Source organism: Chiroxiphia lanceolata, chromosome 4 (assembly GCF_009829145.1).
Source record: "Chiroxiphia lanceolata isolate bChiLan1 chromosome 4, bChiLan1.pri, whole genome shotgun sequence".
Taxonomy (NCBI): Eukaryota; Metazoa; Chordata; class Aves; order Passeriformes; family Pipridae; genus Chiroxiphia; species Chiroxiphia lanceolata.
Window position 1 is genome coordinate 75398348 of NC_045640.1, and position 14883 is coordinate 75413230.

At 41.6% G+C, this 14883-nt stretch overlaps 1 protein-coding gene across 3 annotated transcripts in view; it reads left to right on the forward strand.

Moving 5' to 3' along the window:
* BMP2K (BMP2 inducible kinase) overlaps positions 1–14883 on the forward strand; it is a 47141-nt gene that overhangs the window by 7099 nt on the left and 25159 nt on the right. For all 3 annotated transcript variants that reach the window (XM_032685540.1, XM_032685542.1, XM_032685541.1), the window contains 5 exons: positions 11923–12041; positions 12386–12491; positions 13479–13621; positions 13954–14075; positions 14777–14858. In XM_032685540.1, the coding sequence (XP_032541431.1) occupies positions 11923–12041; positions 12386–12491; positions 13479–13621; positions 13954–14075; positions 14777–14858 (572 nt within the window). The remainder of the gene's footprint in view (positions 1–11922; positions 12042–12385; positions 12492–13478; positions 13622–13953; positions 14076–14776; positions 14859–14883) is intronic.

The following is a 14883-nucleotide window of genomic DNA, read 5'->3' on the forward strand; positions in this document are numbered from 1 at the left end:
ATTACAGGAAAAGGAACTTGATTTGTAGTAGTCATGGTAAGATGATACACAAATTCAAGCCATCTTTCCTTTGCCAAATTTTGACAAAGGACAGATGTAACCAATGCATATGCCATCTCCCTGCCTTTTTCCTTGCAGAGCTGTTTTGGTAAAGTATGCTAATGCTACAGTAGTCAGAGTGGGAGGGTATGCGTGTGTGTGTTGCACTAGGAAGCTCCTGGACACCCTCAAAGAGTAAGGTAGCATGGAATAATAGAGGATATGTTAGCTCTGTCTGGAAAAGACACGGCCTGACTAAAAGAAACTGTGCAGGATCTTAATTTTTTTGGTTTAACTGAAAGGTGTTTTTTTTTAATTAAACCTCAGTATTTTGCATGCCAGCATTGAAAAGACAAATTGTCAGCTAAAGGCAGTGGAATTCCTTTTCAGGCAGGTGTAAACTAGAAACCAGTAATTCTGTGAAGAGGGTATGTATTTCTCAGGGCTGTTGTTAGTGTAATAGCAGAGCTGCCAGTCATTAATTAGTATGTTCCCTATGTGGAAGGGTTCGTACAGTTGCTCTGTGCATGGAGAACTGGAGTTACTGCCAGAGATGGGACTAGATCTCTAAGGAGCAGCGCAGTTACAGGTCTGTACTGTTACGAGCATAACTGTGAACTTCGATGTCTTTCCAGTTGGAGATGTTGGTTGTAGCTGTAAATGTGCACACACCTGCTCTCTGATGGGTGTCTCACTTCTTGCTGAATAGGTTTCACCTCAGGTTCAGAGGGAAGATGTTGCAGGTGCTCAGTGAGGCTGTGCTGCTTGTCTCTGGCAGTGCTTTGGTTTACAGTGTTTTGTTTGTCTTGATTCTCCCGATTCCCAACCTTGTGCTATATTTTACTTGCTGTAGCTATTTTTTGCCTCTGTAACATTGTAGCTAAGCAGGCTGCCACAGTCTGCAGAGTTGGTGTTTGTAAGCAGAGCTGTGTTAACTGACACTGTGAATGCTCTGTGCCTGCCAGCGTGGAGAGTAACAGTCAGGTGACAGGCTTGGGACTGACCAGCAACACAGCCGTGGTCAGTCACCTAATTGCATCCTTATTGCCCGAGGTGCTGTCCCATGCAGGCATCTGTTTTGTTTTCCTTGTTTGTCTTGTTCGAAGGTTTAGCTTAAAAGCTGTTAATGTGGTGGCTGAACAGCTGCATCCTGAAGTGTTAGGAGTATTTGCACAGTTGTGGTATCCGGAGCTGGCGGTCTGAGGGGAGTTGGCAGGTCTCAGTGATGGCAAGCAGCCGTGCAGTGATGCAGGTCACATCATCTCTAGTCTGTCATTGTGCTGCGGCAGAGCCGGCTTGCCCTGTGTTCTTCCCTCCAGTGGAGAAAGACAGGTGGTGAGCGTGAAACCCCTTCTCTGAAAGGAGATGGTCTGTGGTTTTCTTTATCATAGTCTAGCTGCTGACAAGAAAGGAACATGAATTCCTCTTCTCCTGCTTTCCTGGTTGTCTTGGGAATGGATTTTAGTCTCTTTGAGTGTTTGTCTACTGGTTAAGAAAGTAGAAACCTTTGCCTTCCTCTCTTGCTTCACATGTTCCTTGCTCACGCTTGTCTAGGTTGGTTACTTTTACGTAGTTGCAGTGGGATATCTTGGGTGTGGGTGAGGTCAGCTGTGAAACTGGGCCTCTGAACATAGGCAGGGTGGAGCAAAACATAGGAGAGGGCAGGTTACCAAATGGAAATAAAAAATCAGTTGATCCTAGGGGTCTGTTTCAATGAAGTGGAGAGTATTTCTTTTGGTTTGAATACCTTGGTTCTTGAACAACATAAACCCAGGTGTTACAAAACACTGTCTGTCTTGTGGAACTGGAAAATGGTGGACTTGGAGTGTTCTCCCTGCAAAGGTATGAGAGTCTTTGGTTCTTCTTCCTTCGCCTTATGTCTGCCTTGCTTCTGAGGCACGTGGTGAAAGTACTGAAGAATTGATGATGTAGGCTCACGGGAGAGTGAACACCTCTGAGCGTTTTTTGTCGTGCTCTTCGAGAGGTGTCAAACCCGGTATTGCTGTGAAGAGCATCACATCGCCTCGGGGAGAGACGTTATTCCGCAGACGGAGAAACAAAGAAGATGAAGGGATTTGCCCCAAGTCATACAAGTCTGTACATGAGATACAGTAGAGTGTGGAACATCCTGGTTGTGAGATGGTTTCTTCCTCATAGCTTTTGTAACGTGCTATGCCTTGATTGCCACACACAAAACTACGAAAGGAATTCTGATATTCCAGGGCTTGAGGAGATTTTATTCAGAGTCATGTGTATGTTGGGCTTCCTTCCAAACTTGCACATTATTTTAATGGACGAATTTGTTCCTGTGGTGCCTAGAAACTAATACGCAAGTCTCTAGGAGTTATGTACCAACACATAGGAATGGTCCAATTCCTGGTTTATTTTGGGTCTGTTGTACTGACTCATTTCATTTGTCATTTTTTTTAATTTGCTGCTTGGACTGTGATTTTTATCTGTGGATCTTGTCTTTCAGTAGCAGTTCTAGTGAGTAATTGTTGCAGAATTTTGTCTCTTTCCTTATGAAACAAAAATAGCTTCGGAAGTCAGTGATTAATATGACATTTAATTACGTTCTTTTGCAATTGCTGTAGATTGAAAAGCTGAATGGGCATGTATTTAGAGAAACTGTTGCTAAACAAGTTTTTTTTCTTGTTTTGGGTAATTTATTTGCGTGTAACTATGGAAGCAGTACGGAGCAGATAGATCACTAAACAATATAAGGCACTAAATTACTCTTCTGACATACACGTGTGAGGACCTGACTGAACACAGCATGTGTTCATGAGACTAGAAGAGTGAATGAAATTCGGTATGTCAGCATTGGAGAGAGGATCAGTTCTGGGTTTGTGCATGATGTGCAGGAAAACAAGCTGTCTGGAAAAAAGCAAATGAAATAATTGCATCCTGCGAAGCCCTTCTGTCTCTCCCTAGAGCTCAGGAGCACAGTCTGTGTCTGCAGAGTTGAGACCTTCACCTTGAGGGGAGTTTAGATGGGTTATCACTTGGCCTTTACTTCATGAGAACTTGTGGAAGCAGCAGGAGGATTATTTTATTTTATCCCAGAATGAGCTATTCAGAGGTTTCTTAGGCACTCTGAAGATAGAAAAGCAAGCTTGTGTTGTTATGGTAGTTCTAAAAGCAATGTACCCAAACAGCAACTCAAAAGGAAGCAGTGTGCTGCATCTGATTTGGTTTGGGCTTGTAGATGTCTTCAGGTGCCTCCAGTTTTGGTGTGAATCCACAGTATTATCCTCCCAGCTTTGTGCTTTTTTGATTTTTCCATCAAATGGACTGTTTCAAGTCTTTGATATGACTTGCTCTTCTGTTAAACTGATATGGAATTTTATAGCGGGATTTGTAAGAGGAGCCTTTTGTTGAAGGACAGCTTTGAGTTTAGGTCCTTTTTGGAGACTTACCCACAAACATGAGTCTGCAGTTTGGTCCATATGATGAATAACTGCCTTGTTCTGAATTCTTGCTGTTGACTGGCTCTGCCTTGAAACACGGTAGGTAGGTGTATGAGAAATATTAAATGATTTTGATAATCTTGACTCTCATACTCAGAGTGCTCTTGCCACTGCAGCATAGCGACCAAGCTGCTTATATGGTTTAGAAGTTTCAGTGTCTCTTTTTAAGTTGTCAAATGTCACAGTGTGAAGTTTGGAATCCCAAGCATAAAAGTGCCCTAAGGTAATTGGGGTGGAAGTCTTAAGAGATGTTTTATGTGCAAATTGAAGTATTTAGATGTATTCAGCATAGATAGCATCTGCATGGAAGTTCTTGAAGCTCTAAGGAAGTATTATTACCTAAACTGGTTTATAGTTCTCTTTATTGGTGTAAGCAGGTTGGATCTCAGATACTGTGCTCTTGAGAAAGTTTATTTAGGAAGAAATTCTTTACAGAGAGGGTAATCAGGCATTGGAATGGGCTGCCCAGGGAAGTGGAGGATTCTCCACTCTTGGAGCTTTTTATGATGAGACTGGATGTGGCACTTAGTGCCACAGTCTAGTAACTGCAGTGGTAGTGGACCAAGGGTTGGACTTGATGATCTCCAAAGTCTTTTCCAACCCGGCTGATTCTATGATTCTGTGATTCTATTGGCCCCCTGTTGATCTTATGCCAGATAGGTTTGTATCTGGGCATACTCCTTTGATTTAAACATACACCAGTATTTGCACACAGCTACAGAATAGGAGGTGAGATAATGAACATCCTTCTTCTCATTGCCTCAGTTATTCATATTTGATGTTCTTAACGCTAATTCCTGCCAGTCAGTCCAGTTCTGATCGTGCTCACTTATGAAAAGTGGTCAGTGGATTTCCTGGTGACTACACTCAGATGGGAATGTGTGAGTTTGACTCTGTAGACTCTTTCTAGCAGTGAAGAGATGGGTTTTGTTTTACTAATTCAGTATATGCAAGATGCCTTAGACAAATAGCAAACCAGAGAATCTTCCAGTGACATCTGCCTTAGTCTGAAATGGTTCTGGCATTAGAAATGGCTTTGTTTGTCTGCATGGCCTGGTGGCTCTTGTCTTTGTGTTGCAGCCAGAGGTGGCACTTGTCCAGGGTGCCATGGAACCAGCCCTTGGGCTGGAGCTGGACACTGTGTGCTGTGCCTTGTTTCTGTGCCATGGCAGCTTTGGGACAATCAGTGGATCAGTCAGTCACATGTGAGCTTGGAGATCCCTTCTCTGACTCACTCTGCTTTGGATTTTTGTGATACCATATTTAAACACAAGTAAAACAGTGATTTTAAGGAACATGCAAAGCAAACTACATAGCAAATAAGTGTGTGTGATGTTTGTTTTCTTAACTGGTTGGTAACCATGTGGTATGACAATGGAATTTAGTTCCAAAGAAGTCGTGGTGGTTGCATAGTAGCTGTGTAATATATCTGTACCCACTGATTTAACCATTTGGTGGCTGATTTTGATTTTGACATTTGTTGATTATATTGGAGTTAAAATCAAGTTCTAGGAAAAAGTAACTTAGCAAATGACTTTGGAAATCCATCTCTAAAGTGACCTGAATTCACGCTCCTCAGTGTTGAAGATTGGGGAACTCCATGTTTCTGTCCAGCCTATATGCACAGATCATGTCATTGGTGTGGTTTCCCAACTCCCTCTTTTCAGGTCAGACCAAACAACAGAGGGAGCTGAGTTAGGTGGAAAAAGTCACAGGAGAGGGGGGGAAACATGTTGAAGATAAAACTGCTGTTGAAATTTTTTTAGCTTTTTGGTTGTTGGTGGGGGTTTTGTTTTGGGGGATGGGTTGGTTTTGTTGGTTTTTGGGGTGGAGTTTTTTTTGTGAACTGTGATAGTGGATGTTCATTGCAGGTGTCTTACCAATGTCTTGGATAGATTGAAAAGCTTTCTTATGAAAAGTTGAGCAAGAAGCACATCCTGCCTAAAGGCATCCCCTTGGTTACATCTTCAGTAACCTGATGTGTCCAGTGGACTGAAGTTTGAGAGACTAAAGCTTTAATGGCTCAGTGAAATGGAATTGAATTAACACTTCTGGCCTAGATTACACAGCATAATCCCTTTATATAAATGTTTAGTCAGAGTTTTGACCTGACAAAAAATAGTGTTCAGGTTGGTTGTTAAGTTTCTGGTGTATGTTAGTGTTTGGTTTTGAATCTTAGTGTTAGGAAAAGGAAGTGTTGGTGACATGAAGCTCTGTCTCTTGGAGAAATATCTTGGTTGCTCCTGCAAACAGCTGTCACTCCTGACAAGTGTTTCTTGACTTCAGAAATGTGGATTGTTTCTTGAAATTTTTTTTGATTGCAGAACTTGTTTTGTGCCAGCTAGGGACGTGCTAAAAATCAAGTTAGGGACATAATTATGAGGACTGTAATGCAATGTGGATGATGAACTCAACAGAACTTCGTAGGACTGTACAGAGGAAACTCTCTTTAAAAATGCTGACGTGCTGTTGAAGTGAAAGCACATCTGTTTAAATGTACTGGGATGTGCAAGAGGTGCATTTGCAAAGGCAGAAAGAATTGGAAGAAAATACATGAGTTGGTTGCATTACTGTACATCTCCAAAGTAAAAATCACCCCAAAGATCCTTGTTTTGTTGGAACTTAGTGTTGTTTGCAGGCTGGAAGATGGTGCCACGGGCACTGAAGTAGCAGATGCCCAACCTGTGCTGTCTTTAAACTGCGTAAGGTATCTGTGTTGAGCTGAGGTGTCGGCTGCTCTGCGCTGAGGCTGCACTGGGAGCAGACTGCATCAGTGTCTGCAAACGGAAATACTCGGGCAGGCGTTGTGAGCAGAAAGCTCTGATTCTTTTTGTTTGCAAAAAGTACCGTACCCTTCGCTGTGTCACATGTAGCTTCAGGTTTTAATAATTCAGTAGTGAGTGTCTGTATGATAGCACAGCCCTAGAACTTTAAGAAATGTCTTTGAATGAAGCCTGGTGGATTGTGACTTGCTGCCAAATTTTACCCTGATTACCTACTTGCAGTTTGTTGAGATAAGACCTGTTTAATACTCAAGTGTTTTCTGCTACAGTGTGATTTCTGGAGGTGAATGGAGGCTAACGTTCTGATATTTAATTGAACCGTTGGTGAGCTGCTAGTCGTGTTCTGTGCTACCTTCCTTGTAGACAGGAAGGAAGTGTTAGTTACATGCAAGCATCTATTACATACAGTTATAGAGGTGAAGGTGTTAGTCTATTTTTATCCCAGTGAACAGCAAGAGGAGGTGATGGCATAATACATGAACATAGTACAGTGGTTGTGACTAATTCTCAGGCAGCTTGATTCAAAATTGAAATTTTGAAGTGTTTTTTTGTATTTTTCTAACCAGAGTATGTGGTAAAGGATCAGTTCTACCCTAAGAAGTAGCGTGTTTTGTCTTGGGTCATAAGACTTACTCCTTCCAGGGCATATCAAATGCTTGCCTTGTGCTAGAGCATGCATTAAATCAGCTATTCAGTCAATCTGGTTTCATTTTCCTTCAATTTAGAATATTGCAGGAATTGCAGGTGTGTCTGTTTCAATAGCTGTGTTCAATTCAAATGGTTAGCAAATTTCTCTGCATTAGGAAGTCGGTGGGTTTTGTTTCTCAACAGCAGAACAGCCGAGGCAGTCAGGCAGAAGGTGACACGGAAGCAGTGTTGTCACTGCAGTAGTCCAGTATGTCTAGTAAGTCACCTGGATACTCTTGAGAAGCAGGGAGGGTGAGGAGTATGATGTCCTGTACTGCAGGACATGGAGCTCTGTTCCTTTTGCTGTTCACTGGACCAAAGCTTGAGCATCTCAAGTTTGGCCCTTGGGCAAGTCTGGTGCGTGGGTGTTACTAAATAAGGAAGCTTCACAAAATCTATAGCAGACCTTAATTCAGCTTTCCCAGCTCACTCAGTAACTTGAAGTGCTGTGGATGCCCCAGGTCTCTGATGCTTCTGTCAGAGCTTTTTGGGACTGCAGCTGGAGCCAGGAGAACTTGATATGCGGGAGTGCCTGCTGGAGGCGGGGCAGCAGTGCTGGTAACACAGAGGTGCAGACCTGCCTGCTGGGGCTGCACTGTGGTGTCCTGCTGGGCTGTGATTCGCAGCTGCTGTTTTTCCAGCACTGCCTAGGAGCAGATACTGAGTTGAGGAAAACAGTGCTGCTTGTCTAAACTAGCCTTGATAGTCAGCTTGTTACATGGTGGGAATTTGTGTGGGCAGTGGGAAAAGGAGCAGTGGTATGTCCCTTGGAATGCATTGTCTGCACACTTGAAAGAAAGTGGAGAAATATTCAACTCCCAAATGTGTCTGTAGAAATGCATTATTTTAGAAGTAGGGAGCTATTTCTGCCTTGGTTTTGGGAATGCTGAGAGTGCAAGCTTAGAGGCAACATCTGTCAACTGCTCTTCTGGATGGAGCTGTGTCTCGGGTGTGTTTATGACCAAGGCTGATAAAAAAAAATCAAGTGGCTGAATTCTGTGTGCTTTTAAAGGTATTACTCTCACAAATTATATAAAGATCTTTATAGCTTCAAGAATTAGTGTTACCTACAAAAAAGTCAGGTATTTCTTGTGCCTGCTTTTAGTGTAGCACTCATAAACGTGCCTGCAGCGCGGTGTACTGACCGAGAGAAGGCAGTGCCTCTGGGGGAAGGACTGCTGTCTGTGTGGGGAGGAGGGAGGCTTGGAGGGTTAGTACAAGTGCCCTGAAATTATCCCAGTGGATGTCAATGAACATGCAGAGTTACCGGCAGCGTAGCAGTGCACCACAAGAGAAGCTGAACAGCTGTAAGGGGGGTGTGTGGCATCCTAGTAGTGTGTGGGGATCACAGGAGGAGTCCGAGAGCCAGGAATGCCTGTGTTTGTCACATATGGCACAAAGATGTGATCAAAACTGAGCTGCAAGAAACAGCTCTTGGCGTGGGTTCTAGTCCTTTCTGGAGTTTCTTCTTAGGTGTCCTGTGCTATGGACACTGGCTTCTCTTGTGTCTTGAGTATCTCATAAAGCTATAGAGGTCAGAGTTCCCTTTGTTTCCCAGCAAAGAGCATGCACTAGAAACGCTTTTCGAGGTTTTGAGGATTCTTTCATTATGGACTTAAAGGAAGGGTTTATTTCTTCTAGTTGCTGGGAGCCTATTTGAAGGGCATTCATGTTCCAGCTGGTCTTATTTTGTATTTTGGGTGGATTTGTAGCCCATAAAGTGATTCACTCCAGTGCATTCAGCTTGCAAACTACAGTGCTTGGGAGGCTATGCAGTTCTGGAGGTGGGTCATCCCTGGAGTGGGGTGGCTCTGACTGCAGGTCAGCCTGATCTTGGGAAATCTGGTTTTGGAATTAACAGGGAGGAGACATGTACACATGGTCCAGGCATCAAGTGATGCAGAGTAAGTTAGCAGTGAAAATATAGCTCAAGGCAGAAGTGGATTCAGAACACAGGTGAATACACTGGAATTTATATATATAAATATAATAAATGAATAAATATATAGCCAGGGATTCACTACTTGTCAGAATAAATAGCCAAGGGATGCACTACTTAGAGGAACGGCATTTGGTACTTCTATTTTTTTTTTAATTATTTAAAAAAGAATTTAATTGTCTGTATATCTAAAATAATGCATAATTTTATTCAGAGTGTTTGTTGATATTATTCTGGACTATCTCTCAGCAGTCTGAAAGATGGTAAAGGTGCTGGAAGATTTTTCAGCCTTATTTTGTTCTACCTGACTAAGCAAATGGGGTACTTGGAATTTGGACAGCTACACTGTTTCCTGGTTGGCGTTTCAGGAATGTGACATGATGAAGTGTAAATTGAATGTCGAGGCCTGTGAAATTAGTCAAGGTTGACCTTAAATATGCAGAGGGGAAAAAACAGATAAGTGTGGCTGATGTAGAATTTCATTAAAAACAAATAAACAAAACCCAACCCGGGAAAGAAAGGCAAAACATTGCCATTTAGTTGATAATAAGATCCCAAAAGGGAATAGGTAAGTTGACAGAAATGACGGTTCAAGGGGAAAAGTTAAGAAAGAAGTGTGAGCTTTGTAAAGAGTTTTTAATTCTGCTAGGTATCTACTGGCTTATATAACTTTAGATGCTATTTTATATATATTTATTTATATATATATAAATATATATTTATAGATATAAAAATATATATATTTATATATAAATATATATTTTTTTATATATATTTGCTTTTTAGCAGATATTTCAGAGAAAAGTGCAGTGTGACTGTCCTGTGTAACTTTTGAGGATTTTGTGCTCAGATGAGTTTGATGGAAATAAAGGACTGAAAGAGATGAAGCTCCTACAAGCCTTTTGTGCTCTAAACCCAGATGGCCACTGAGCCCCAGGCAGCTCAGTGGGATGGGGGAGAGAATGGGAACGGTGAGAACTCTTGGATTGACATCAAGTTCACTGAGTGAGCTTTGGTTCAGAGGTGTGCCACTTGACCCTTGGAGGAAAGAGTTTTTGTGGTGTTGATATTTACTGATGGAAAATCGTTCAAGGTCACAGGTCTTCTGGCCAAAACCAGGACCAGGTCTGCTTTTACGGCTCCCCAGCACTCAAGTGTTGGCTGATATTGCCACCTAATGGCGAGAACAGCACTTGGCTGAGGATTTAGGGGCTTTTCACTCCCTTGTATCGGTGGTTCTTACGCAGTCCTGTCTGCTCAGGTTACGTCAGAGCTGTTGTCAGGGGAACTTGAGTCGTGGCGTTTCCTTCTTGTCCTTCTACTAGTCAGAGAGAATTTTAAGGCTGTAAAAACTGGTTAAGAAGCCAGGAAGCGATTGTCACTTTATCGTTATGACTGTTGTGTGTTACCTGAGTACTGCTTTATGGTTTTGGTCAAATATTGGTGCTTAAAAGCAAGTACTTTTATTGTGAGGATAAAACCTCTTCCAGTAAAGAAGGTCTGCACGTCCCTCTGACATGATTCCCCATGTTGGTGTTAGGGGGCCCTTCTGGATCATTTCATCCCCAGCTGGAGTTCAGCATTAGAGCTTGAACAAATAAAAGTGTGTGTCCTGTGAAATTTTTGGGAGGACCCTAGGGCTGTTGTACTAAAATTGGCAGTAATTCTGTTTTGACAGCGTAGCATCACATTTGGCTAAATGAGGAATTAAGTTTTAAAATAATAAGTATTTAATCTTCAAGGGAAATTTCTTAATAGAGCTTAACTTCTCGAGTGCAAGTGATTATGTGCTTGTTTGCTCAAGCTCGTGAGACCTGCATTAAATGAGGTGCATTATACTTGATAAACACTGCTTGCAGATGCTATCAGGAGACATGAAATGCGTGCATTTCAATTGGCTGCCTGATTATCACAGAAGTTAATCGCTCTAATTTACATATTTCTGTCCTGACTCTGTACCCGAGCTGCTGCCCTGGCTGAGCGTTCCCATGGTGCAGTTGGCATACGATCAGACAGCAGTCACTTAAGGAAGGCATGGATTTTTGTGAGCTCTTCTCTGAGGTGGATTTCCTAAAACTGTGGGAAAGCTGTGCAGGTGAGCCTTGAGGCGGTGCCAGTGTGACCTCCTTGAGGCCTTGAGCAGTAGGCAGGACTAACAGGGGACAGAAAAGAAAGGGGAGTGTTGATTTTTCCCTTTGGTTTGCCCAAGCATTTGGAAGTACTTGCTGTGTAGGCTGTTTCACTTGGCTTGTGGGTATAATTCCTGCCTCAGTAATTCTTCTCTACCAGCGAAGAGGGTAAAATCCCCTCATGCTGGGAAGCTGGAAGGTGGGCTCAACTTCTGGCTTGCAGTTTATGCCACGGTTGGACTAAACATTCCTAGTGGGACTGGTTGTGAGAAGATGCTGAGTTGTACTCGGTGTGTTTAGTGTGGTTTAAATAAAAACACTTGTTTTAGAGCTGACTGCTTGCACTGTTTGGGAGTGCAGGGAGGCTCTTGAGGCAAACCTGGAAAGTTACTTGACTTCTTCAGCATCTCTCAAGACTGTATCTTGTTTTAATATTTTACTTCTTATGTTTTAAAATGTAGATTTAGGGAATTAATATTAACCCTTATCGAGTATTGGGGGATTTAGAAATGTGGAATATCTGGAGAATACCTTCACTTGGTTCAGGTTTTTGGATGACTCTAAGTACTTCAGGGTTAATACCTGTATATGTAGTTTGTACTGGGTTTGAATGTGAAAATGCTTTTCAGATTATTTTCATTTAATATTGAGAAAATGTTTTCATGTAATATTTTGAGAAAAGAATAAAATCCTTATGTCTTTTGTCAAGAAGACTTGAGATTAATGGAGTGCGATAGCAAATCTTTAACTTTTTAAAGTGTTTGTCACTTAATGACTGACACAGTCTTTCTTATTCATTCCTTAGCATGTAGTCATGTTGACTACAGAAGTTACCAACTCCAGTAGCTTTATTTGTTTACACTTCCGTTTTCCAGGTGGCTTCTCGACGGTGTTCCTGGTCCGCACCCACAGTGGGATACGCTGTGCACTGAAACGGATGTGTGTTAATAATGTGCCGGACCTCAACATATGCAAGAGAGAAATCACAATTATGGTAAGAAGGCCATTACTTGTAACTGCAGAATGAATCAATCTGTGGTATACACACACCTAATGCCTCTGCAGTGATAGTTTTTTCTAGATCCTGGTTTGTTTTGACCTTATGGTTCTGATTTTGCACTGTTAGTTTCAGAAAGTAATGCTGTGTTTAGGGTTGGTGTGTCATTAACTTCTGAAGCAATTATTAAAAATGTATCTGGTATCACAGTCAGTTTGGTCAGTACATCTGGTTCCCAAGCAAAAGAACTTTCATCCGCTGCTGCAGTGGCGATTGAAATTCTTCCTTCCTCTTTTAATTTTTTTTTGGTAATGAAATGTAATTTGCATTTTCTTTTTCAGAAAGAGTTATCTGGGCACAAGAACATTGTGACCTATTTGGACTGTGCTGTCAACTCGATAAGTGATAATGTTTGGGAGGTGCTCATCCTCATGGAATACTGCCGAGGTAAGAGAGCTCCTGAGTTTTCAGAGAAAACACGGGGAAGATGTTTGTAGGATCACCTGGGATCTTACTTAGAACTGTTAAACCAGTTCATGTAAGAGGTAAACATAGATGTCTCATGTCTGGAATCCCATTAGTTCATTACACTCTCCTGTTGGCACTGAGCTGCTGAGCTCTGAGGAAGAGGTAAAAGTGAGTTTCACTTGCCTCTGTAACTGAGTATGATTAGGAATGGGGAAATCAATTCTCTAAGTATGAAGGGAAATCAGTGCGTGTTCTGCTGTCCGTGCTAATCAACAGGTAGTTGGAACATATTCTGTGGGAAAGATTGCCAAACTTGTCACCACTCTTCTTGCTTGGTTGCTTTTGGGTTAGATGATAACATTGAAGATACTTTACTCTTACCTGCCAGGTGACTTGTTATAAATGAGCATAGCATAGTGAGTGTTGATAATGCCAGCTAAAAGAAAATAGTCCTGTGGTCTCCCACCTTATAATGTAACATTCTTTCAAACAATATGTAAAAACAAGTAGTTTTTGGATCCCCACTGCCCCCTACACACATGCACTAAGTTCTAAGTTGATATGGAATGAACTTACCATTGAGTTTAACTTGTGAAGTTTGTCTAAAGCTTAGGGTGATTGGACATAACATGAGACAGTGTTTAACCCAAGTAGGTGAAGATAGTGGAACAAGTGCTGCAAGTACAAAGTAAATACTTAGAGCTTAGGAAGAAAAGCCACCCTGTGGTCTGTAATGCTTGAATACTTTGAGATGAGATGTATGCGCATTACATTTGCAGTAGAAGTGGTAATTATTACGGCTTATGCAATCTGTACCATAACAAGCCATTTGGAAAAACAGGTTTCTTTTGTTTAAATACAGTGACTGGAAAACTTCCTTGCATCTCATTTGTGCACTTGGTGCATATAAGTCCTCTGTACCTGATAGGAATTACTTGAAAGAAATTTCTCTTGTGGTTTCTTTAGCTGGGCAAGTTGTGAACCAGATGAACCAGCGTCTACAGACGGGTTTCACAGAGTCAGAAGTCATGAGGATATTTTGTGACACCTGTGAAGCTGTTGCTCAGTTGCATCAGTGCAAAACGCCCATAGTTCACCGGGATCTGAAGGTATGAATGCCATGAAAAGGGAATCTGGGTTAAAATCCATCATCTACCTGAAAAGCACTGAGGATATAGAAGGTATTTCAATACCTAAGACTGACTGCTGGTTAGGCACTTGCTATGGATGGAGCTGTAAACAGAGAGACTAAACCAGACTTGAAACAGAGACTACAGAGGCTGGAAACAGTTTTAGCATCAAAAACTTATTTTAGTGTCTCTAAGTCTATCAGTTGATTTTTCTGAAAACTTCCTGTTTGTGTGAGAACACATAGTAACACTTGGAAATTAATGCTGGTATTTCAACACATAATTTTTCTGTGTATTGATTTCCTTTCAAGGTGGAAAATCTACTGTTAAACGATAGTGGGAACTACGTTCTCTGTGACTTTGGCAGTGCCACTAACAAATACCTGCATCCGCAGAAAGATGGAGTTAATATGGTTGAAGAAGAAATTAAAAAGTAAGTTTACTTTTAGGTAAACATCTTTTACATCGCTTTACTATCATAAGCGATGACTGCTGGGAAACCCCATGTATTGTTGTGTGGTGTGCATGTACCATTAATATGAATTGAACTTAATGATTGACCTTGAGTTAATTTTGGCATAAATATAGTAAAAGAGTGGAACACACGCTCTTGAAATTGTGTATTAGTATGGTTTTGCCCCTTTGGGCTAACTACTGCAGAGGAGTAAATACAGGCTGCTCCTTCTCAAGTTTAAAAAATGGTGATTTTTTATCCAGCTCTGAAGTATTTGAGCTACCACTTTAGCAGTTGTTTTGAGATGTTAGTCATTTTGAAGTCTGCATTCTGTATGCTCTGGTATGTATTAGGAAAGCTGTTGTAGGACTCTTGAATCACACCTTCCAGATGACTGGCTGCTTATGCACAGTGACTTTTGGAAAAGTGTACACTTCTGGGGAAATAACAGTAAAGGCAAATTTTAGCTGACCTATTACTTATTCTTCGTTACATCTTGCTACTTAGAATATTCTTTGTGATGCTGCAAATGCAGTAAATGACTTGGATTATGTGAGACAGTTCCAGGCATGTATCTGAAACTTGTGTGTGATTGGTGTGTATGTGGCAGATAGGGGGAAACACGCTTGCAGTTCTGAGGCGGTCTTCAACCACGTCCTCTCTTTATTTTACGTCACTAGGTACACAACACTGTCGTACAGAGCTCCTGAAATGATCAATCTGTATGGAGGAAAGCCAATCACTACCAAGGCAGATATCTGGGTAAGCAAAAAATCACGTAGTATGG